Source organism: Passer domesticus, chromosome 19 (genome assembly GCF_036417665.1).
Source record: "Passer domesticus isolate bPasDom1 chromosome 19, bPasDom1.hap1, whole genome shotgun sequence".
Classification (NCBI taxonomy): domain Eukaryota; kingdom Metazoa; phylum Chordata; class Aves; order Passeriformes; family Passeridae; genus Passer; species Passer domesticus.
In genome coordinates, this window is record NC_087492.1 from 9,956,190 (window position 1) to 9,980,320 (window position 24,131).

The 24,131-nt window shown below is 38.4% G+C and overlaps 1 protein-coding gene across 11 annotated transcripts in view; it reads left to right on the forward strand.

The window, feature by feature from the left end:
- The window catches only part of GTF2I (general transcription factor IIi), an 83,405-nt gene that overhangs the window by 15,299 nt on the left and 43,975 nt on the right, over window positions 1-24,131 (forward strand). For 7 of the 11 annotated variants that reach the window (XM_064394338.1, XM_064394344.1, XM_064394349.1 and 4 more), the window contains 13 exons: window positions 4,552-4,657; window positions 5,997-6,135; window positions 12,544-12,678; window positions 13,028-13,211; window positions 13,403-13,431; window positions 14,411-14,459; window positions 15,154-15,197; window positions 16,287-16,304; window positions 16,384-16,461; window positions 19,487-19,546; window positions 21,070-21,132; window positions 22,208-22,336; window positions 23,340-23,402. In XM_064394338.1, coding sequence (XP_064250408.1) covers window positions 4,552-4,657; window positions 5,997-6,135; window positions 12,544-12,678; window positions 13,028-13,211; window positions 13,403-13,431; window positions 14,411-14,459; window positions 15,154-15,197; window positions 16,287-16,304; window positions 16,384-16,461; window positions 19,487-19,546; window positions 21,070-21,132; window positions 22,208-22,336; window positions 23,340-23,402 — 1,097 coding nt within the window. Of the gene's footprint in view, window positions 1-4,551; window positions 4,658-5,996; window positions 6,136-11,579; window positions 11,717-12,543; window positions 12,679-13,027; window positions 13,212-13,402; window positions 13,432-14,410; window positions 14,460-15,153; window positions 15,198-16,286; window positions 16,305-16,383; window positions 16,462-19,486; window positions 19,547-21,069; window positions 21,133-22,207; window positions 22,337-23,339; window positions 23,403-24,131 lie in introns of those variants that run through there. The other 4 variants (XM_064394339.1, XM_064394342.1, XM_064394343.1 and 1 more) reach the window with 4 other exon arrangements.

Consider the following 24,131-nt stretch of genomic DNA (forward strand, 5'->3'; position numbering starts at 1 on the left):
CTGGCTTGTACTTAAGTGAGAACTGAGTATAAGATTTCATTGTGACACAGATGGAAATAGAATAAGGGGTGGATAATGTCCTGGCTTATAACATAAGCATGTATTCTATTTTTGCCATCTGTTGGGGGTTAGGCAGTTTTTCTTATCTCTTTCAAGAACAATGACACTGCCAGGAAGATAATGTCCTGCTAATGGGCTATTGAATTACTCACTGTGGCTGGTAAGATTAGTTACATCATCCCATTGGGAGATGCTCCACCCAGAGGGAGGAGCCAAGCATCCCTGCCACCATAAAACAAGCATTTCTGAGACCACAGACAGCCTTCTTCGCTAGATTTCCTAGAGGAATCAGGAACCAAGGCCCAGCTGCTCCTTCGCTGCATTTTCAGAAAGGATCTACACCCTTCTGCAGATCGCCGCTCCAGGAGGAGCAGCCACCATCTGGCTGGACTGCTATCAGCACCCTGACTTCTCAGGGTGTCAGGTTTTTCTCACTCTGCCAGTGGTTTTTTGCTTGTGCTAAATTACATTGTTATTTAGTTTTTTTTTTTCTTCTTAGTAAAAAACTGTTACTCCCATTCCCATATCTTTGCCTGAGAGCCCTTTTAATTCTGAAATTGTGATAATTCGGAAGGAGGGGGTTTACCTTTTCCATTTCACAGGAGGCTTTTGCCTTCCTTCACAGACTCGTCTTTTCAAACCAAGACATAAACATAGGCCAGGGCCCAGCTTATTATAATAAGCTTTTTCTCCTTAGACTCATCATTGTAGTTCTCCTCAGGTATTCCTGCACTTCAGCTGGGTTCTATATTTGTTCATATGAAAAGTCCCAGGCTCTAGGGTCAGAAAATTCTTCAGGGTTTGGCCCATATCCTCCCATTCTCCAAGCCACTCAGGATTTTCCATGCCTGGGTCTACTCCTGGGTCAGGGGTTTCATCAGCTCATATGGATATCTCAACCCTCATTCTAGACAAGCTGCAGACTATACCGAGGAAGTTTACCAGATAAAATGCCAAGAAAGTGGTCTCTTTAACATTCAGGGGAAACAAAACATTCTCAAATAGTGACGTAACCAATTCAAAGGAGAAGAAAGAAAGGAAAGGCTGAAAAGCCTCTTCCCTGCTCCTCCTCTAATAAACTGGGTGCAATTACTAATAAACCCCTAAAACATGCTACTAGAACAGGGATGCAGGATAGGACAAAGAAACCATAAAACATATATATCTGGGGCAAACTCCAGTACCTTTCCAAACTCCCTATAAATCATTATCACCATGTGAAACAAAATAGCTATTCTGATTTGTGCTTCTCTAGTGTAAAAACTGCGTGTTAGGGACAATACTGAAGCTATCTCCAGATAAGAAAATAAATCTAGGGGCCAAAAAGATGTTGAAAACTCAAAAAAGCCTGGGGACCAGAGATGCATGAAGGCCTCCACCCAGAGAGACATTATCTCTTCAAGCAATATGGCTACTGACTGCTTTATTCAAATACAGAATAAGTACAACCAGAATGCAATCAGTACAGGGTTTTATCACTTGCTCGAGCCCTATGTTGGGCGCCAAAAAAATTTATTTTTACTGGTTTTGGGCAAATTTAGGAGAAAGCTTCAAAAGGCTTCCTCCAGAAAGCAGACTCAAGCCCCTGCTGCTACTGGTTCGGGAAAAGATTTCCTTGGAGAAAAGTGGAAAAAACTGTTTGCTTAACAAGCAAAGTATTCACAAGCATAAAAAATGAATAATATTAAACAATAAAACTTCTCACTGTTCTGAAGAGATGGCAAATTCAGAAAGTCCTTTAGTTCAGCTTGCTCAGTCTCTTACCAGTCCCTCCCGCACTGGAAAATGCTGCGTCCCAGCCCTGGTGGGCCACAGGTGTGAGCTCCCACTGCTCTTCTGGGTTTTTAGTCCAGAGTAGGTTTGTACAGTTCCAAGAAAAAGAAAAGCCACTATTGGTGATGAAGAGAGGGAGATGGGGACTTGGTGTGATGGTTAAAGAATCTGAATTTATTGTGGGATACAAATGCTTATAAAGTATTTTAGGAAAGCAAATAATATTTTACTATCAGGATTGGGTTAATCATCACATAAACAAAATTAGGCATTTAACAAATCTCTTGCTTGCAGAAGTCTGATGTAATTTTCTTTTTCTGGTAAGTTAGTCTGATTGAATCTTCTTGCAATGTTGATTTAATCCTCAGAGTTCTGTTTGCTATTGCCAAGGCATCCTGTTATCAAATCTTTTATGCTAACCAGGTCCAAAGTCTGTCAGGTGTCTTGTGTCTGCCAATAACCCAATAAGCCACAGTCCAGGGAACTTCACTGCCTCAGCAAGCTAAAAAAACCCTAAAAATCAAAGGAGAGCTCTCTCCTGCTCTCTGTCCATGCTGCAGACAGCACAGTCCAGGAGGAGGAATGCGGGGGAGCAAGTGCAGTTTCTGAAAACAAACTGTGCACTTCCTTTCCCCCGCTTTGCTCTCAGAACCAGTCTTAAAGGTGCAGAACTTAACATCCAGCATAAACAGAACAGACAACTGGGGATACAAGCATCATAAAGTCACCCCAGGATGGTATCCAGATGTGATTCTGAGGTACTGAAGCTGTGACCCAGTCCAGTGGAGCACTTCTTTATTCCTTGGACAAACTCCTTAGCTTGATCCACTCTGCACCTATGGGTCAGAAATCACCTTCCAGGGGTGGGAGCAATACTGCATGGGGAGGCAGCTTGAACTGGCACTTCTCTGATGTGACTGTGCATCCACAGCCTTCAAATGGTTTCTAGAATTTCCTTGGTCTGTTTTCTGGACAAGGTAGCTTTGCAAATCAGACAGTGAATAGAGATATTGGAGAAAGTGGAAATGTGTAGTTATCTTCTATTTAATCTTTCATATTGTGATTATTAAAGTGTCATTTTACAGAAAGTCTAAAAGCTATCATGTTTAAAATCATTGTCAGCATCCCAACCCTAAAGGAGTTCCAAAGATGAGCTTGAGAACTCTATTATGTATCAAGTCATGTCTCACTAAAGATTTATTTATGTCATAATCTCCCTTTTATCTCTGATATTCCAGAAGCAATGCCTCTCTTGCTCTGAAGAATAACCTCATCAGCCTCTATCCGTCCCCATAAGCCCTCTCTCAGGTTGCTGAAGCCATGAACATATTACAACAATTGTTCCTTTATATTCACTCTCAAAGTTGGCTCCTTTTTTAGACCTGGTGAAGGACCTGTTTGCCTCCTCCTCAGTGTAGCAGATGCCAGTGTTCAGCATCTTCGTTACTGGCATCCTCCAACACCTGCTGACCATGCCAGTCCCTGCCACTTCTTCCATAGTGCACTTCATCCAAATTGCAGTTTGCTGCCTTGTGCCTGAGAGCCAGAAGGCTGCTAGATGTGTTTTGAGTTTGCATTGTTTATAATTTGGGCTTTAGGGTTTTTCCCCCCTCTCATCCGATTTGTAGCCTGAAGTGCTCTAAGTCCTAGAAACAACACAGTGTCTTCTTTTTTTCTCCAAAGACAGCACATTATCACATGCAATGTGCTGCCCTGACTTACCTACGTATGTATGTAATAGGATACTTGTCAGCTTTGAAAACTTGAGCCACATTGTGTGGCCAGGTTCTACAGGAGCAGGAAGCTATGTCATCAACCTGTGAAATGTCCTGTTTACCTGATACATCTTGTCTGTTGATTTTTCTTGACTTGCATGTGGAGTTGTTAGAGCTAAATTATCTAGCAGTTCTCTCTTCCTGCAGGCATGTCAGGTTATTGCTCTAGATATGTGTAAACATAAGAAGTTGCAACACTCCAATAGAAAAATGTGCTCTTAGAAGCTGCTGAAACTTCATTCTCATATATCAGTCTTGTATAAACAATTCTACAACAGAAGCATAAACAAATCTTGATTATTACTTATGATTTAAGTAAGTCGAAAATGTCCTGAATGACTTACAGAAAAGAAGGGGTGCTGAAATTTAGTAATTAATTTTAGCACCTTAGTTGAGACTACTTAGCTTTGAGTAAATCCCACAACTGAAGAATACGCAAATAAGAATGTCACATTCTGGTTATTGATACTGTAGTCTTTGAGGCTGTGATTTTGGGGCAGGATGGTGATTGTTTGTTTTGAGCTAGGCTATCATAGTTATAATGGAAGGTTGTTCTCATACCTGCGTCATAATTAGTTTGCCATTTGTTTGTTAATGGCAGTGTTTGTTGCTGTGTTTATTTAGACATACTAAGAAAGAAAAACTAATGTAAATTCAGATAATCAATTAAAATGCATTTTTCTGGGCACAGATGGTCTGTGGCCAGATCATGATACAACATTTTATCTTATGTTTAGCTCCAGCTTTGGATGAAACAGCAGGAAGCATGAAAGAAGAGCAAGCACTTTCTCCTGTTAATTTACCTATGTGTTTGGTTGCTTGTGTGTAGTGGGCTATGTTCTATGGGATTTTTAATTTTTTTTTCTTTGCTTGCATGAGAAGGGTTTTCATTTTTTTGCACTGTTGTATGTATCTGAAAAGGTTTTTTCTGTTCATTTTACAGGAGTAAAATGGCTCAAACTCTTGCTCCAGCAACATCCATCTATGATGAGGAATCCTTGGAAAGCAGAATGGTGGTTACATTCCTCATGTCAGGACTTGAGTCAATGGTTAGTAGAGGAGTTAAGTTTCTGCATCATAAATGTGTCTTGGTATTTGCACGATTATATCAGTATATTGCTTCCCACTGGGCAGCAGGGAAGGTGGATTGTTGTATTTGTACCATAATGTATGTTGTCCAACCAGCTATAATTCTATCTTTGCTTGTGGTAAATCATACGATCAGTTATCTTGTTTCTTGTTGTGTGGTGATTGTTTTAAAAATTATTTTGTCAGATAAATAGAGAAAGTATTTGATGATTGCTTAGGTACAGTGTAGTTGAGAGGCAAGAGTGTGTTCTGTTCTTTGTCATATGTTGTGTAGAGTGAATAAAGGGTTTTGAGGCTAATGCCTTGTCTTCAGCTGCTGTACCAACTCAACAAAACTTGTTCAGAAAATACTTCTTTTTGTTGGCATATCATCTGTTTTTTACAAGTTATTAAATTGTGTGGCAGGGCTTACAGTTGGCTGGGGCTGTGAGTGGAAATGCCTGTCACATTTCCTTGAAATTGAGGCACTGTCCAAGATTTGTTTCTTTAAAATTGAGATTTTTAAATGATAAGCAAGAGTTTTCTTTTTAGTAATGAAATTTTGAGTGGAATAGTTATAAGACAGTATATTGCAAGTCTTTTCTCCCTTTGTTTCTTAAAGTCTTTGTGTCACTTTTTCTGCCCATGCTGCAATTGTTAGCTTTTATAGGTTGTAGCAATCTCTGATTTAGTTCCTAGGAGAGACTGACCTTCTGTGATTACTACTTGGTCATCTCAACAGTTTTCTTGGGATTCTTGTTCTCTCCATAGGCTTCCTGCCTTAATTCTTGCCAGAAATTTCTTCTGGCAGAATATATGTAGATGTTTGCAGGGATGGTGCAATCCTTCCATTCAGGGGACATTCACCTGAGGCTGGGCCCAGCAGACAGGACAGGGCAGTCTACAGGGAGCCATCCTGCTTGCAACCACACCTTTCTGAACAGAAGATGGTGTGTGAGAATTGTGCTGTGAATATACAAAACTTCTATATGCTTTGTTGAAAGTTGGCATAAGACGCTCAGTATGGAAGTGGTAATTTAATATGGATTAACGTAATAAATAATTTTAATTAAAAACAATGCAATCTGAGTCTATACAAGGTCTTAATTTACTAATGAATCTACAATGCTTTTAAGATTTCTGATGAAAAGCATTCCAGATGTGTAAATTGTTCTTTGCTACTGGTTGATGTTATGTTGCTCACAGTACCTTCTGAAGGGTGGATGCTGGCAGCAGTAGTTGTTTTATATGATATCATATACACTTTTATTAACTGCATCTAACTATGGTAATAAAAGCTTTTTCTTTTTCTTTTTATAGTGTAAAGAACTTTCCAAGTCCAAGGCAGAAATTGCCTGTATTGGTGTATATGCAAGAAATGTTTTTGTTGTTGGAACTGAAAGAGGAAAAGCCTTTGTCAACTCTAGGGAAGATTTTAAGACGGATTTTATTGAATACTGTAAGTTTCAATGTTTTATTTTTGTATGTCACAAGCTGCATAATGTATATTGCATAGTACTAATAATTTTGGGAGCAAAATTCTGTCTTTCATGGCTGTGTGCTATAATTTTGTTGGCTAATGCAAATCATGCTGTAAAATGAGCAGTAACACGGGTCTTGTAGTGTTATTTCTACAATGGCTGGAAACGTTCCTGTTTTCTTAGATAATGTGAAAAGTAGTACAATAAGAAGTATTAGACAGTCCACTCTTATAATACATCTTGCTTTTCCTAGTATGTGTTAATTTTTTTTTGTATCCCCTCCTCCAAAATTTTTCCACTCAGGAAGAGTGAGGAGAGCACTGAACAGGTAGAGAAGTACTTCTGTGACTCAGATCGTCCTGGTTCTTCAGATCAGTTCATGCTTTACTGAAGCAGATGCACAATTTTGACAAGATAGTATTTTTTCATGTAGTTATTTTATATCACTTTTATTTAGTAGACAGAAGTACGTATATGTAGTACCATAATGACTTAAAATTACATCTGCATTACTTTTGTACTGCTTTAAGTACATCTAGGGTGTGTTTTTTGTTTAATTTCATTTTTGCAGTAAAACAGTGGAATTTTCGTGTTAACAAAACTTGATTAATTGATTCATTCATACAGGACAGTATTTTTAGGGATAGGTTTCAAAGATTCAGTGATGATTTAGGGGAGCATTGATGCACTCATTTAGGAAGGTGTTGGTGGTGGACGCTGCCTAATAAATAACAAAATTATTTGCCTAGAGAAAGAGAGAAGATGGAAATCAAAGGTAGGGTATGATAGAAGAATCAGTGTGAGGAGGAGTTAAAAAAACTGTCAAGTTAAATACTACTTGGAAAGCAACTGCATTTAGTCTGTAACAGAAAGACTTACTCCCAGAAATGCTTTTGCTGGTACATAAAATTGTTTTGGAGGCTCTGTCTCAAGGTTAGTTGTTTGTGCTAGCTGTCTTGGTTTGAAGAAGGCAGATGTCTGCTAAGGAAGGCAGGAGCCTCCCATAAAACGGAAAATGTAACCCCCTTCCTTCTGAATTACTGTAATATTGAAATTAAGGAGCTCTCAGGCAAAGATATGGGAATAGGAATAACAGTCCTTTGCTAGGAAAAACTAAAATACAAAAGTACAAAAAAAAAAGAAAACCAAAAAACACTGCCAGAGTCAGAACAGGCCCTGTCCCCCTCTGTTCAGGGTGGTGGCACAGTCCCATCCCATGGGGGCTCAGCCCTCCTGCAGTGCCAGCTGTGCTTCTGCTGCAGCAGGGATCCTGCACAAGGGGGGAGTTTTCCTCTGCAGCTCCAGGGCTGCTGGAGATGGGCCTGCTCTTCCTCTGGGAATGCAGGGCAGGAGAAAGCTGCTCCTCTGGCAATGCAGTGGGCAAAGGCTGCTGTGCTGTTCCAGGCTCAGATTGGATCCAGGTAGGAATGCTTGGCTCCTGCCCTGGGCACAGCATCTCCCCATGGGATGCTGGAATTTGATCAGCCCTGCAGGGACACTCAGTGGCCATGGACAGAAGTTATTTCTGGGAGAGAGCATTAGTTGTGGAAGAGATAAAGAAAACTGCCCCACCTGGTTTTAACAGGTGGCCCAGTAAACAGAAGATAACTGCCCCACCTCTGACAGATGGCAATAGGATACACACCCCCAGCCACATCTTGAAGCCTAAGACAGTAGGGCTCTGGGATTTTTTTGTCCTATTGGCATGGACAGTGACTTTCTGTGCACATATTTACTGAAAGGAAAGTCACCACAGTGTTGGGTTGTAACCGATAACTGATATCAAAATGTAGAATTGTAACCCAGTTGAGGAATCAAGTATAAGATGAATCAATTTATTTTTCTTTTTTATTCATTTTTTACAAGGACAATCTTCATATACTGTTGTTTGTGAAAACTGCTATCTGAGTACTGGGAAGGGAGTTCAGTTTTCACCTGGTGGCTTTTTTGGTTTTGTTTTTATTGCTTAAGTGACTTCTCTGACATCCTAGGTACTATGTTTTATTGCCAGTACAGTGGTATCATGGGCCCTGATACACCAGGGACTTTGTGTAGTGGACACACTATTAGTAGGGAATCTGAAATTACGGGGATTTGCTGTTTGATCTCCTGGCTAGATCTCTGTTTCAGATTTTGTACTGTGGGAAGCACTGGCTTCTTATGCATGCTTGTATTTGGCTTTATGAGATGTGGTTTCTATAGATGCATGCCTGTGTTTAAATCCTACATCAGTTTTGATAATCCTCACCTTTTGCTTTATTCCAGTTACAAGATATTTGTTCTTGGGCTGTGTTTTTGTACTGTCAGGCTGATAGGATTAAAAAATATTAACTTTGAAAACAGTGTTTCCGTTATGATTATTGCAGAACATTATAGCATAGATCTGTGTGAACAAGGTCAACTATTGTCAGTCGTTGCTTTTATGGTTTCACTAAGTGCACATCTCCCATGCTTTCAGGAAAGCCTTGATGCTGGAAGTCGTTTTCCTTTGTCCCTGAGAACGATGTTGATAATTCCAGAAAACATTACTTCAGAACAACACTTTTCCCCAGGTTGTATTTTCCTGTCAGAAGGGAATTTTCAGAAGAGCTTCCTGACTTTTGGTCACCTGTTCTGGACTTTGAAAGATACTTATCCAGCACCATGTGTTCCATCCCATCTGCCAAGGAGACAATTCTTTCCCAAGAATCCCACTTGTCTCTGCCAGCATTTCCACTGGTACTGGCTGCTACACCATTAATATGTAGGTTGCAGAGAGGCTTAATCCTGCTACTTCTGCAACTTCTGGCAGCTCTCCCAGTCATGCTGCTTTTTCCTTTGGTGGTGCCAGGGCTTTGGGCTCAATTGCCTGAGATGGGGCCATCTTGCACCTGTAGGTGTTTTGTCTTGGATAGGTGCTTTATTTTTGGAGCCTTCATTTTTCTTCTGATAGCCTTGGGTTTCCACACTGATCTTAACAGTGTATCTGGTATGGGCCTGAGTTTGACTTCAAGTCCTGCTAGAGACTTTGGGCCAGAGTCTTCTATTCTTCTTTCCTGTACCTCCATGTCCACCCAGCCACATGTGAGAACTTGTAGTTTCAAGAATGCTCACAATCTGGGTGTTATTAATGTAAGAACACAGCCATTCCTGCTGCTCAGGAAGAATGAATGGAATGCAGTTCTCCACAGACTTTATGGGAAAGATTGCTTAGTTTTGGCTCCTCAGAATGTTTTTTTTTGGTATGTGAATATCTGTTTCCTTTTGGATGTATTCATCATCTGCAGACAAGTAAAATGATTCTTCTCATAAACTAGGCTACTGTGGACCTGCTTGAAGATCTGCAGCTAGGCTTCTGTCTCTTTGCATCCTTCTGAGTAACTTGCACAGCTAGGTTGCTTGGCTTGATTGCCACAAACCTTTCTGTCTCTACCTAGTCAGCTAAGGGGTATGAAGTTAACAGCTGGTTTAAAAACCTGTGGGGAAAGTTCAGTCCCATTTCCTTGGAAACCACATATCTTGTTCCCTCAGAGTCAAAAACAAACAGAAAATTACTGTAGATAGTCAGCATTTTTGAAATTTCATGCCTCCTAAATTCTGCTTCAGGTGATTGACTTTTTGTGTGGTTCAAGTGATCCTTTGATAATTATAAAATTATTTTTCTTTAATTTGAGGAAAATTTCCAATTTCATGAACTGTAAAGCTGGATGGCCTTAAAAAGCTCACAGATGAATTGAGTGAATGACATTATAACCAAAGCAAAATGCTTTTAGATATGCTCCCATTTACTTTTCCTCTTTCATTGCAGTAATTTTCCTTAAGTACAAATAATGAAATACATGTTTACGAGAGGTGTCACAAGATTGTTGTTGCTCTTAAGTTGCCTCTTAGAGTGTCTGTGCAGGGGTCACATTCATATTCTTAAAATTACTTCTTACTTTTCTCTCCCTGAGGGATTGAAACACACCAGATTAAAAACCTTCTGATGTTCTAAGATGCCTTAACTATCATGGGCCTGACAGTTCTTTTGCTAGAAGAGTCCTGAGATCTGTCAGCTTCAGATACCAGATTCTCTAGTGAGCATCTCATCTTCTTTTTTTTTTTTTTTTTTTGAGGAAGTTTCAGTTAACAGAGAGCTTCTGCTGAAGCTTGATTTCTTTGTTTCTTATTCTTTGGTGAGATGAGGACAGTGCTGGATTTGTTCTTAGAATGGGGACAGCTGGGAGAGTCCTTTTCCAGCTAAGTGCTGGACTGTCAGACCTGGAGGGAAGGGTGTTCTGAAGAACCAAAACATTGGACAGTTGAAGAAAAGAAGACACTGAAGCAAAATGAGAGTTGTTGGGAGTTGTGTAGTTGTAGTCCTGCTGAATCCAGAAGAGTAGTGAAATTAATTCCACAGGATGCTCACAACTGTGCAGAATGCTATTCTTTTACCATATAACCATCCCTCCCCCTTCATGAGCCATAAATATCGCCCCCTCATCCCTCTTCTGCACCAGATCTTGGTGCATATGTCCCAGGCATGCCCTCCCAGATGTAGCCCGAATCCTGCTTGGGGTTCCAGTAATTGTGGCAAGGGCTTTGGAGGAGCCTGTGAAGTTGTGTAGCCTCCAAGGGTTCGTGTGTCCATTGGTAGTGCCAGGAGTGAATGCCTGCTAGGTTTGATCAGTTGTGCAGGGCTGTTACAAATCTTGCTGCATTTGAAACTTAATCTTTTTTGTGAGTCTTGATTAAAATCGGCCAACAATTATGGGAGGGATTAGAGAGGCAGATGCATAATGTGATCTTAAGAAAACACATAAAAATCATGTAATGAAAAAAACCCATAAGGGTTTGTCTTCTAGTTATGAAAGAAAATTTCTCCACCTTTCTGTCTGCTTTTCATTTTCATATGAAGAGGGCAATGTTGTCATCTTAATTTTGGTTTGTTTATTATTTTTAGAAAGTGTGGGTACACTTTCTGAAGCTGCTGGCAGTAAAGACATTTTCAGTGAATCGATTTCTTACATAGGAAAAATGCCCACTCAAAAAGCTGCATTAGATGTAGCTGTAAATGGAAGCTGATGTCTTATCCCAAGTCCACAGGCATATCTTAAATGCTGTCATTGATTAACCACCTGTGTTACAGGTATATAACAATATTCCAGTTTTGCATTATTTTTCATGTTTTGATAGGCCCTGTCATACTGCAGAGAATGCAAAAGTTTCAGGCCTGAAGAGCTGGCAAGCTAAATGTCATGTGGAGGTGGGCTTCCAGAGCATGAAGCAGACGTATGATCTGCAGAGGAAGGATGAGATTCTCTTTGAAGTGAAAATACGAGTTTTTAAGATGATAATTGTGATTTTACTAAAAGCATTGCTGCTTCAGCTCATTTCACAGCCCATTTATAATCAGTTGTTCAAACTGATGCTTGTTTTCTTGTGTCAGTGTAGAATTCTGATGCCAGCAGTCCTGGTGATGCACATCGCAGTGTTTCAGGCTTACTGCTGTGCTGGCTCGTGGTGAAGTCATGACACAGCTTCAGCACTGATCATGCTCTTGCACAAAGGAACACAGATCTGCCTTGCCTTTCCTTCAAGGTAGGCAAGCATATCTCTGTTGTTTGCCTCTGGTTTTGCTGGATGATTCTTAGTAAATCTTAGCAAGAATTGAGTTATGAGAAAGGAAGGCTGCCACCTGAAACCATCGCTTCCGTTTGCTTTTTAATACTGGAAGTGTTCTTACTTCCTCACTCATTTTGCAGTGACTTTTGCTCAGAGACTGGAACAAGATGTAGGGCTGAAATCTTCTCTGTTTGCGTGATGATGTCTTGTTTGTAGCTTCTCTTATTCAGCAGTAGGAGGTGTGTACTTAAAATGTCCTTTGAAAGAGATGAGCTGTCATGGCAAAAGTCAGATCCCTTGTGTAAAATGTTCTGCAAAGCACATACAGAATAAATAAACCAGGACATGATAGAACTGCTGCATAAGATGACATGCACAGCACTGGAGAGCTGTGGGACCCTTCACACTGGCATTTTACCTTTTCCTTAGTGACTCTGTTGATCCTTCTTTTCTTGGCAGTTCAGCTTTTTTTTTTTTTTACTGTATTATCCTCCCATGAGATTAATAGTGTTTTCAATCTCTCCATGCCAAAAAAATCCTCCTTGAATGTGTCTCCTAATTTGTCATTCATGTTCTTCAGGGGGTGATATTTGCAAGATTGTAGTGAGGATGTATTAATTCTGGTGTAAATTGAAATTTGCTCATTGCTTGTGTACATAGATGCGTGCATTTGCTTCTAATACAAGTCAGTTCTTGCAATTTCCTGGCAGACTTCCTGCTTGAGAATATCTAAAATGGTGGGACTAGGCACTTCTAATAACTTACTATTTTATGCTTGTCTTATTTTTATAAATAACTGCCAGGTGTTACAGAAGAGGACAGGCCTCCAGAACTGCAGAAAACAAAGACTACAGCACCTGTAAACAGAAAGACGGTGGATGCTGAGGAGCTGGAGGCTCTTAGAATGTCTGTGGAGGAGTTTTTCTGCTTTTCCTATGGTGGGTGCTTTAAATTCTTCTGAAGAGCTGTTCTAGATTTTTAAATTTTTATTCCATTCGGGAGGAAAAAACTGCATGATCTTAGCCTTCCAACTACACTGCTATTTTTAGACATGTTTAGTAGCTGTTCCTAAAAAATACACATATAGTGGTTCCTCTGGATGTGTTTTGTGGGATGTGATTTGAGATTTTGCACAGTGCATATTAGTGCCAGCAGGATTTGGTTTTCTGAGAAGATTCACATCCACACACTGCTTTTGTCCCAGTTCTCTCCAAAGTTACAAAGTTTTATGAGGGACTCATTCTTTTGCTAACTCAACATCACAACAACTCCTCTTCTTTTTTCTAGGAAAAGCTTTAGGAAAGTCAACAGCAGTATCTGTGCCATATGAAGAGATTCAGAGGAACCAGTCTCCTCTGATAGTGCAGGGCCTGCCTGAAGGAGTCACAGTTAAACATCCATCAAATTATGATGTTTCCACCCTGAAATGGATTTTGGAAAACAAATCAGAGATCTCATTTAGTATCAACAGGTTATTTGCTCTCTATCTTGTGCTGGTCTGTCCAATTTGGTTTTGTACTTAAGTAAAATTAATTTTAATTTTTAATTAAATACACTGCAGACTGTTTCTCTTATACAGAAATTCTCTCTGTAATTTACACTACCAAGTAATTAACAGTGTCTTTGCTAAAACTGAGTTTTTCTTCCCATCTTTCCTCACAGGCCTATCCTAGAACCAAAGAAACAGATCGGTAAGTTAATCCTTATTCAGACTAAACAGAAAAAGATTGGAATTTGAGTTTAGGTAGCAATATATGTAGAGCATTTGGTCATGTAAATGAAGTGGCAAACTGCAGAAATTTCTAGACTGTGAGTTGCCTTACTTATAAGTAACCCTTTCTTATATAAAACCCTTCCCTTTATGTGTTTGCCAGGAGCAACTCATGAGAGATAATTCATTCTGTGTCAGTCTTTGTCTTCTTCATCTTTATACTTAGTATGAATTTAATGTGAATTGTATAGTATCCTAGGAGAAGAAATGAACATAGGAAGGACTGCTTTCAGTTTTTAGAAGATGCCAAGATATTCTAGTGCTTGTGTTCCACTACCCAGCTGATTTTGGCAGTTATATTTAATTTTTAAAAGTTAACTTAATCTTCTGAAGTGGCTAGGTGTTGTAGTTCCTATGAAAGCCTCTATATATGAAAAATTCTGAGCTAGAGTGAGTATTGTAAAACTTGAGAGATTCACTTCTAGCTTAGGAGAAATCCCTTCTCTTTCTTTTATGGTATCATGTTCCTTTACTTGCTAAATGCATAAGAGTGGGGATTTGTTTTATGAAAATGATGATGCAATCTCTGTAGGAATGTAGTCAAAAAGGAAAAGATTAATTTTTTAAGTGAAAGAGCTAGCAGTTGATGCTTGATGAGTAAAATTAGAGATGCCTATGCTCGGGTTGAGGACTAGAGATGGAATATTACAGAATTCTGTTAATAATATAGTTCTATCAAAAATACAAGGTTGGTTTTCAGTGTACTAAGTGACATTCTAAAGCTGTTTCTCTCAGTATGGTTTAACAGGATCTTTCATTATATGTGAATAAGAAAAATATGCACATATGCTTTTAAAATGTGCACAGGCTTTTGCTTTGTGAAATCAATGTTATATTTTCAATTTGAGTTTAAAGTAAATGGAGTACAGGAAATTCAAATATTGTCTTTTAACTTTCAGAAGCTGAGGTGACAGATCCTTCACCTTCAGTTATACCCCCATGTGAAAGGTGAGTTTAAAATAATGTTGATTTTTTTTTTTTAAATCGGCTATCTATTTTCATGTTGTTATCTTTGTCTCAATGTGCTTTTTCTGCCCAGCTGACCTTTGAATAAGTTTTGCTTGCTTGGCATTATAAAAATCATGAAGCTCAATCTTTTCTTTATTTTGGGCATTATTTGTGAGGAAACTGTTACAAGTTAAACAAATGGCAAAGTTTCTCTTTAGTTTAAATAGGTGTTCTTAATTCACAGTCTGTTAATCAGGGATAATTTTGCCATGTTTTATGGTACAGCAGTGAGGGAGAACAGATGGAATGTTGCTTCCTTCCCGCTCCTCAATTTGAAAAAAGTGATTTTTTAAAAATTAGTAAATGAAGATATTATATCTGTAATGTCAAAAAATTTTTAATATGAAATCAGGGATCAGTTTTATGTACTTCTGTGTTTCCCTCTCATTAAATGCTAAACATGATCTGAATATTGTGTATGCCTCAAAAAAAAGTAGGAATAGGAAATTGCTGACAATTCAGTTTTAAAAAATCAGATAAACCAATATGCAGGGGTTTTTAATTTTATGTTCTTGTTAGAAAAAATTCTGAGAGATTGATTTTGCTTAACAAGCTATAAAGCTTTAAGAACTTCCCAGAAATCTAAGGTTTGTTTTTAATAATGTCATTCTGTTTGATTTGCTTAATTTTATAGTTGTCCTCCTGTTAATGTGAAAACGGAACCAAGCAAGGATTCTGGTATGTTCAAAATTTTGTCCTAATTTGCAGCAAAAAAAAAAGTCAGATTTTGTTAGAAGACTGAACTTCAGCAAGGACAGGGGGCAAAAAAGCTCCAAAAAAAAGGAGCAAAAAGACATCCTTGGTGAGATAGAAAAACGTTTCTTTCCTTGAAACTGTCCATTTTTCAGTTGGAGTTTTTATAAAATATTAAACCCTAGCCAAATGCTTCCATTTCAAGAGGGAAATTACAAATTACAAACATTTGTAATACATTGTAGGCTAAATTTATCTTTATGTAATTTAGAGAAGAATTTATTTGTTAATATTCCTAAAATATTGAAAATGAAAAAAATATCTATTTTCTAGCTAAAATAGAAGTAAAGAGTTCATAAATAGCAAGATGTGTTATTTGTTATTTAAAAATTGCCAGATCATTCCTAAGCTGCTCTGCAGGTAGCAGATGATTCCCCAAGGCACTGTGATCTGTGGCAGACTAATGCTGAAGTGTGTGCTGTGAGATAAAAGCGTGGGTAATCCCATTACAGCCAGTGAGGCAGCAGGTGTGCTGGGGGATAAACTGGTGACTTTCCCTTTTGCTGCATTGAGCTGCACTGCTCACTTTCCTATTAGAATTAAGTTTTCATACGTAGTCCAGCTTTCTGCTCTTGTTATTTGTGCGTCACAATTTTAAATTTGTGGTTTATGTTTGGCTTAACATGCACAAAGCATTAACGTGAACTTTTTGTCAATCAGTCCCAGGTTCTTTCCAGTGCTGCTTTTTAGACATTTTAAGTAATTCTCTCAGAAAAGTGAGCAGGAGCTTTTCCAGGACTTTCAGCACAATGAGTGATAAAATATGTTTTTTTCCTGTGGTAGCATGCAAAGAGGAAGGAGCCCATTTAAAAAATATTCTTCAGATCTTAGCATCTTCAGGGAAGCCTAGTTTGTAGGGAGGTATTTAATCCTAGATTATTTCTGGGGTTGACCAAACTGAAACATAAGAAACCAGCAGGTCACTTTGTTACCATGGTTTTAGCTTAACAAATGTGTAATGTTTTGTGTTTTTTTCTTTTCTTTTTTTCTTTTCTTCTTTTTGTTTTTTAATAGAGACAAACGAGGATCATGGTGGGTGCTTTTGTTTGTTTTGTTTAAAGAATCTGCTTATTATTGGTTTCCATATTTGAATCTTTTGTTGCTTCTACAGGAATTTCTTCCAAAATATCAACAGTAACAATGAAGCAGGAAAGAGATGATCCTAACTACTATCAGTTCAATACTTCAGGTAATTATACTAATTTTCATATGTGTTTATCTCATTAAATGATTGGTTGCCTAAGTGTTGATCCCTCCATGCCTCTCTTTTTAGTAATTTTTGGTCATTATACATGCAATTTCTTAGCACTGTTAGGATACAGCATTTCCATGCTGCCTATCATGTAAGTTATTATGAAGAATACCAAAAGACCTAAAGAACAACTTCATTCCAAACCCAAATGTTTGTGTTTGGCCTGAAGGAGTTCCAGGAGTCTTTTGAAACTGCTTGATTTATTTTTCTGAGGGTACAATGTGCAGATTCAATAATTCAATTACTTTGTTAAACAGGAAATAAACCTTTATAGTGATGCTTTCTAGAGCACTGCTTGAATTTTTTCTTTAAAGTTTCAGTAACTTTTATACACTGTGAATCATATAATTAGCCATTCTATGATTCTGTGATTGCAAGTGTATCAGTCACTTTTCTTTTATGGAATGAAAAATATGTGTCAAAATTGTATTGATAGGTTTATTTATATGGACAAAGCATAACAATATTTATGAGGCCCATGGCTCAGCCTCCATGTATGTTTTAAGTTTTCTCCCAGTTGCTTTGCCTCACCTCTTTGTATCCAGCTTACATATTCACCTCAGCTAGGAGAAAACAGAAATTGTTTTTTCTTTATGTTGACATGAATGGTAATTAAGAAATTGTGACTGTAAATGGCAATATAAAACAGCTAAAACCTTAAATTTGTAATTTCAGCTTATGTGTACTTGTCATTTTGTTAGTTGAGTAATACAAAGAAACATGGGCAAGCTGCCACTCATCTCTCAATGACAGGTACACGTTCAACAGTGAAGTGCAAAACAGCACATCCCTTCATTTTGTAGTATTATATATTATTATGATAACGTTTTGTGTGTGTTCAGACAAGAAGATTCTTGAGACTCTTTTGTATTGTGCTTTAATAACTAACTATGGGGATGTGGAATCAATACTTACATCTCAAGAAACATAAGAGCATCATTCAGAGAGATCTCAACCATAGCCTAGCAAAGTGTCACCCTTTGAGTGCAGAACTGGAAAGGTGTTAGGATTATCTGCTCTTCATATGTGTACATTGCCTAGCCTTGGAGGCTTACAGGCTAGGCAAATCAGTCATTTACAGGCATGATTTAATGTAGTAAAAGTAGATACTGGTGTGAAGACAACTTAATCATTGTTCCTTGCAATGCCAAGTCTTCTCATCCTTTTGCTTTTTATCCCCATTGTGGTTTTCCATTTCATGCATACAAATGATGTCCAAATTTGGCCAATAGCCCACAGTGTAACTCAATGCCATCTGAAGAGAGTCTACACTGAAATAGCTTCTTTACAAAATAGTATCCATTGCACTGCAGCTGAAAAATCCAAGTCATGCAGTATGCTTCCAGAGTGAAGTCTAAGCACATTTACAGGGAGGATTTCTGTTGTCTTTCACAGAACTCTAAATTTAAATCTTCTGATTGATGGAGAGAAATATATATCTCTTTCTGATAAAGTGGTGCTTGATGGATAACTCCTGGTCTGTGCCTGCTGTATAGTTGTCCAAAATGGCATTTAAAGCACGACAGAACTGAGTATGTTGGTAGAAGTGATGGGGTGCTGTGAGCTAAAGTTGTTTTCTCTTTCATGTCAAGTCATGCTGACTAGACAAGTAAAGCAACTTCCCATTCGTTCTCCATGTAGCTACCACTCTGATTCAAGCCAAAGGGTGTCCAGACTATAAAGCTATAAATTCTGGAGGCACATAGATGTTTGTGTATGGGTTGTGGTGCTGTACAAGAAGTGAACCTTTAAAAAGTGATTATTGTGTGGGGTGTTCCTGAGGAATGACAGTTTTACCCCAGCATTGCCTTTGGAGAGATGTGCTACAAAATAAAGAAAACAGATAAGGTGATAAGTTTTGCTAAAAATAACCTAGAGCAAAAGCCAGGCTTATCCATTTCTGAGAAGAAACAACTTTAGTGTTATAGGATAGCAATCTGCTTGGGCTTCCTGGAGAAAATGATTCACTGATAAAATTTCATGGTTGTATTTTTTCTCTTAAGTGCTTCCTCTCTAAGAACTGTAATGCTGATCAATGTGCTATGTGCCTGGGTGGCACACTACCTCTTTCTGTTAATTAAAGAGGGAAAATTATATCTGTAGGTGGATGTTCTTCTCATCTCGGTTGAAGGTTGCACCATTTAGATGTTGCTATAAGTTAATACTGAATTACTAAATTTAGAATTGTTTTAGCAGTACGCAGTAAGATGACTGAGAAATAAGGACTTCAGCCATTTAAAACTTCATGTGGGTGTATTGACAGAGAATAAGGGGCAGTTTGCTGTCAGTGGGCTCTAGAACTGTCTTAAGTTACAAAGATGTAACCAAAAGAATGTATTCTATTACATCTTCATAAGCTGCTAGAACAGGTGGGGGAGTGTTCCTTATCTCCTCCATGACTCATCCCTGATAACTCCGGGGTCTGTCTCTGTTAATGGGCCATCGAATCTCACTGCATGACTCATAAATTACATCTTCCCATTGTGAGATGCTCTGCCCAGGGGGAGAAACCAGGCATTCCTACCTGAATATAATCTGAGGCTTGGAACAGATATACTCCTTTAGGAATACAAATACTCCTTAGGAATATAAACTTTAATGAACAGGAAAAAGATATAGCTGATTAAAGTATCATTGAAGAAAGGCAGAAGCATCAACATTTCTTTTTAAAAATTAGTTTATTAGTTGAAACCTGCTGTTCAGCATGCGTCTCTTGACTGTTCAGTAGTCCAAGAAATGCACAGTGCTGCCAGGAACCCCATTTTTAGTCTGTTGAAACAAGTAAGTAAGGTTTTATAAATATTTAATATTTAACAGTGTCTTTCCAAAGTTTAACATTACAAAAGGTATGAAGTGAGCACATAATATAGGAAATTAAAAGTTACTTGGCAAATTCCTGTATGGGCTGGAAGTATGTGTTTGTTGTGAGACACCCTTAAAAACTGGTCTCTCTGTTCTCAAGCAGGCCCTTCCAAAACATCAGAGATAGAAGAAAAAATTGCTCCTGAAAAAAGTTACACAGGTATATCTTTTGCTTGTATTTTTTCCTCACATCTGTTTTAGAAATTAGTGTGTGAGTGTTGCTTTTCACAGCTTTGCTACTTGATTTGCCATAAAACTGAGGGTATTGGAACTTGAACATGAATAGAAATAAAAATTACAATTGCTTTACTTTCCAGCTGTCCAAGTAGACAGACATGTAGGTGGGAACTTAATTTCTTCCTTTTCTAAATTCAAAGAGGAGCATCAGGTTGATCACTCTAAAGCAAAAGATGTTTGTGTAAATTGGTATGTTTCTCAAGAAATTCAGTATGTTTCATAATGACTTACAGTTTAATAAAAGTCTGCTTTATAAATTATAAGTGCAACTGAACTATGCTTTTCAGTTCAGTTTGAAGTGAATGAGCACATAAATAAATAAATGCAAAAGTCTGTGTTAGTCAAAGCAGTACCTTACCAAAACTCTGTAATAGCTGAAATGCCTTCATAAACAAATGGTGCAATTTTTTTCAGCTGTTTACAGTTTACATTAAAAGTATTAGATTGCCCATTTGCAAAGACTAGAAAATATTGACCTGCATTTAACACTCTGAATTTCATTGTAAGGTCAGAATGTTCCTGCTACCATAAATTTCTAAGATGAGAAAATGGTCTTCTGAGTCTTGTTCATATTAATAAAATAATTCTGGAACTTCTCCTGTGAAAATCCTTACTTTAAATAGTAGGGAGTAAAAATTGTTAAAAACTTCTTATGTATTTTGACTGTGGTATCTTTTTACTTTATATTTGTAAAGGAAACCATCAGCATGGTATAATACTTAAGCATAGAGAGATCTAAAGGAAAGTACTCTTCAAAATGCACAAGTACAGCTTTAGTCTCACAGAATAACTAAATATGTTCCTTCATGCTCTGCTACATAATTTGGATAGAGTTTCTGATACAATTAGCTTCACTTTGTTTAATTGTAGTGCAGTTAAGTATAAATTGCTCTTTCTCACACTGAGTGTTGATTGGCGAATCCTGTTAGTGTTGTTGGTGCACTCTGCTCCAAAGGTGCACTCTGCTCCAACACAAGCATTGTGATCATGAATTTCCCTCCCATGTTTGATTGTTGCCCTTGCAGCCTGTTATGGAAATCATAGCAGTAGTGCAGTATCCATGAGTCTGAATCGCTGGTAAAAAGATACCTAATCTGTGTGGACAGGCAGCCTTTGTTTATATTTTCAGGAGTCCTGGGTAAGAGAGGGCAATATACTTATGATTGTATTAAGCCTACAAAGCCAGGACACTAGAATTTCCTTCAGTCATAGCAGCAGCTGTGCAGTGTAGCCTGTGCAGTTCAGCAAGTGTAATCCTCACCTTGCCTTTCTCAGGAATTGCTCAAAGGCTGATGGTAAAATATCTTTGCTTCTGTTTTTGTTGCATGTTGTGAGCTCAAGTGGTTTCTTTGACAATGTTGATTTAGATGCAAAGGCATGGAGTGTTTGGTAGAATGTCTGTCTTGTCCATGTCCATCATTCAGCAGTCCTGTTTTTCCCTTTCAGAGCCCTCCCAGCCTGCCTCGTCAGACACAAGTGAGGATTCAGAGGCTGAGTTCAGTAACGGAGGTCAGTTTCCTACATCATTGATTTCAGGCATTTTTCTATCCGAAATGTGTTTTCCAAAGCCTGCATTACTTGACACTGAATGAAGAGAATTGTGTGCTGGTGTTGAGTGTCATTTGGATTGTGCACTGCTTGGTAAATGAGCCTGGTGGAGAAGTATTAGAAAACCACAATATACTGAAGCACATTGGATTTGGTGGGCTGGTTTTGAAATGATGCCTGACAGGAAATTATAGCCCTTGGTGTAATTTTCAGGTGTTCGTAATTCATTGAACGGAGAAGATGTTATAGCATTCCTTCATTCTGGAGAACCCATTGCTTTATAACCACACTGTAGTTAGATGTAACATTTGTAGTTAAGAAATGCTTGTGGGAATAATGGTACCAGAACAGAAAGGCAGTGCTGCAGGTGGTGTAAGTGGAGCCTCAAGGTGTCAGTCTAATATTGGTAACTGTGAGATCCAAACCTTTGCACTGACCAGTTGCCTTTGTCATCCAAGTGGCTCTAAAGCTGCTAAGCAGTGTCCCTGCTGTTCTTCTGTCTATCCACTTGTGTGTGATTAAGGCAGAGTTGTCCTGTTTGATGAATTTCATTGGTTCCCATTGGTTTTTCACTGGTTTGAAAGTGGGTTTAGAACATTTGAGCTCTTCAAGACAAAACATCGGTGCTGTGTTTTGAGATCTACTAGTAAATTATATTACCCCCAGTTAGATAACAAAGGTAGTCCCTATGTGCACAATTTATTCTGTGATTCCTTTTGCAGTTGCATGGTTGTTCTGCAATCATGCGATGCCCAGTCATGTTTCAGAAGACAATGTTGTTTTCCTTAGGAAGTACAGGAGCAGCTTTGTTCTTTGCTTTCTTGTGCTTTGCACAAGCCCTTTTGAAGGAACAAGTTGTTCCTTCATAGGTAAGAACTGAAGCTTTCAGAAGTTACTCAGTTAAGTAATTTATTGCAAAATTTGTTGCCCTGATAGGCACAGTTCCTTAATTCTGTTCTGAAATTCAAAGCACTTCCAGTGCTGCATATGAGTCCCCTTGACATAAAACCAATTGCTTTTTTTTTTTTTCTTAAAGATGATGTTGATGTTGGTGATGATAATGATGATGATGAGTACCTGCCTGCTGAAGGGAGCCTGAGGAGCCCCAGTTCAGCTGCTGAAGCTGCCTGTACTGGGAGAAGAAATGAAGAAGAATTTAATTTTGGTAAGAGGAAAATTAAAGATGATTTTGTCTCCCTGCTGTCTTTTATGAAAAAGTTTTGGGTGATTTTGTGGTGCCAAAAAGTTCAGTATAGTTGCAAAAATAACTGTCACATCAACTGATCAATTGTACCTTTTTGACAGGATTAAGCTAAAAAAGAAACATTTTTGGAATTTCATGTAAGCTCTGTGGGGTCTGTGTAGATGTATTGCAGCAGTATAGTCATCACCATTGGCTAACTTTTGGTTGTTTTTGGTTATTTGACATGATGACGTAAATAGACACACAGAAGGTTGGGATTTTCTGGTTGTGTTCTTTCATGATCCCTCCTGTTGGGTTCTCCACAGAAACATATCCATGCCTTCAGTTCAGCCTGCTTCAAGATGCTTCACCTGGGATTTTTTGTGATCCTGTACCTCTCCTTCATTCTGTGGTTTGGTTTGGTTTTGTGGGTGCTTTACTCTTTCTGCTTTTATAAGGTTCTGTGCAGTCAGGAATATGTTTTTTACTTTATGTTTTTAAAGGCTGCCACCAGAGTTCTGATAGCAGTGAAGGAAAAGATGTGGAAATACAGTTAGAGACTATGAGATGTATAATGTTTTTTTTGTGAGGATAAATTGCACGAAGCAGAGTGATGCAGAGTCCCCAGGCAGATGCAATGCAGAGTTGTTTATTGCAAAAAACAGGCCTTTTTTAAGCAGGTAGCCCATTATTTATTACATTCTATTTTAGTATAACAGATACGTTTCAACCAACCACCCTAACCACGATGTGAGCATGTCATGGATATATAACTTCTTTTTCTGCCTCCAGTGCACCTATGTCACTTTCCCATTGTCCTTTTCTGCTTAGCTGAAGTAGCAGGCCTGAGCCATGATTTTACAAGGCTAACAAGGCCCTTGTTTCATAAGGTTTTACCTATATGGCTTAAGTGCAAAGGCATGGAGTGTTTGGTAGAAAATCTTGTCCGTGTCCATAATTCAATTGTCCTGCTTTTCCCTTTCAGAGGCCTCCCACCATGACTTACCAGAAATAAGTGAGAACCCTGAGGTTGAGGTCACCCTTGAAGGTCAGTACTATGGGTCCTGAATTTCAATTGGTTGGGTATTTTTCTATCCAGAATGTGTTTTGCAAAGCCTGCATTACTTGACACTGAATGAAGAAAATTGTGTGCTGGTATTGAATGTAGTTTGGATTGTGCACTTCTTGGTAAATGAGCCTGGTGGAGAAGTATTAGAAAACCACAATATACTAAAGCATGTTGGACCTGATGGGCTGGTTTAGAAATGATGCCTGACAGCAATTTGTATCTTTTGCATAATTTTCAAGTGTTGTTAATGAAAAATATTCATTGAACGGAGAAGATGTTATAACATTCCTTTCATTCTGGAGAACCCATTGCTTTATAACCACACTGTAGTTAGATGTAACATTTGTAGTTAAGAAATGCTTGTGGGAATAATGGTACCAGAACAGAAAGGCAGTGCTGCAGGTGGTGTAAGTGGAGCCTCAAGGTGTCAGTCTAATATTGGTAACTGTGAGATCCAAACCTTTGCACTGACCAGTTCCCTTTGCTTTCTTGTGCTTTGCACAGGCCCTTTTGAAGGAACAAGTTGTTCCTTCACAGTTAAGTGTATCTTTCAGAAGTTACTCATGTTTGTAATGTATTGCAAAATTTGTTGCCCTGATAAACACAGTTCCTTTATTCTATTAGAGTTTTTAAACTCAAGGCTGTTTCAGTGCTGCACTCGAGTTCCTTGGACAAAAAAACATTTTTTTCTTTTTTTGTTTCTTAAAG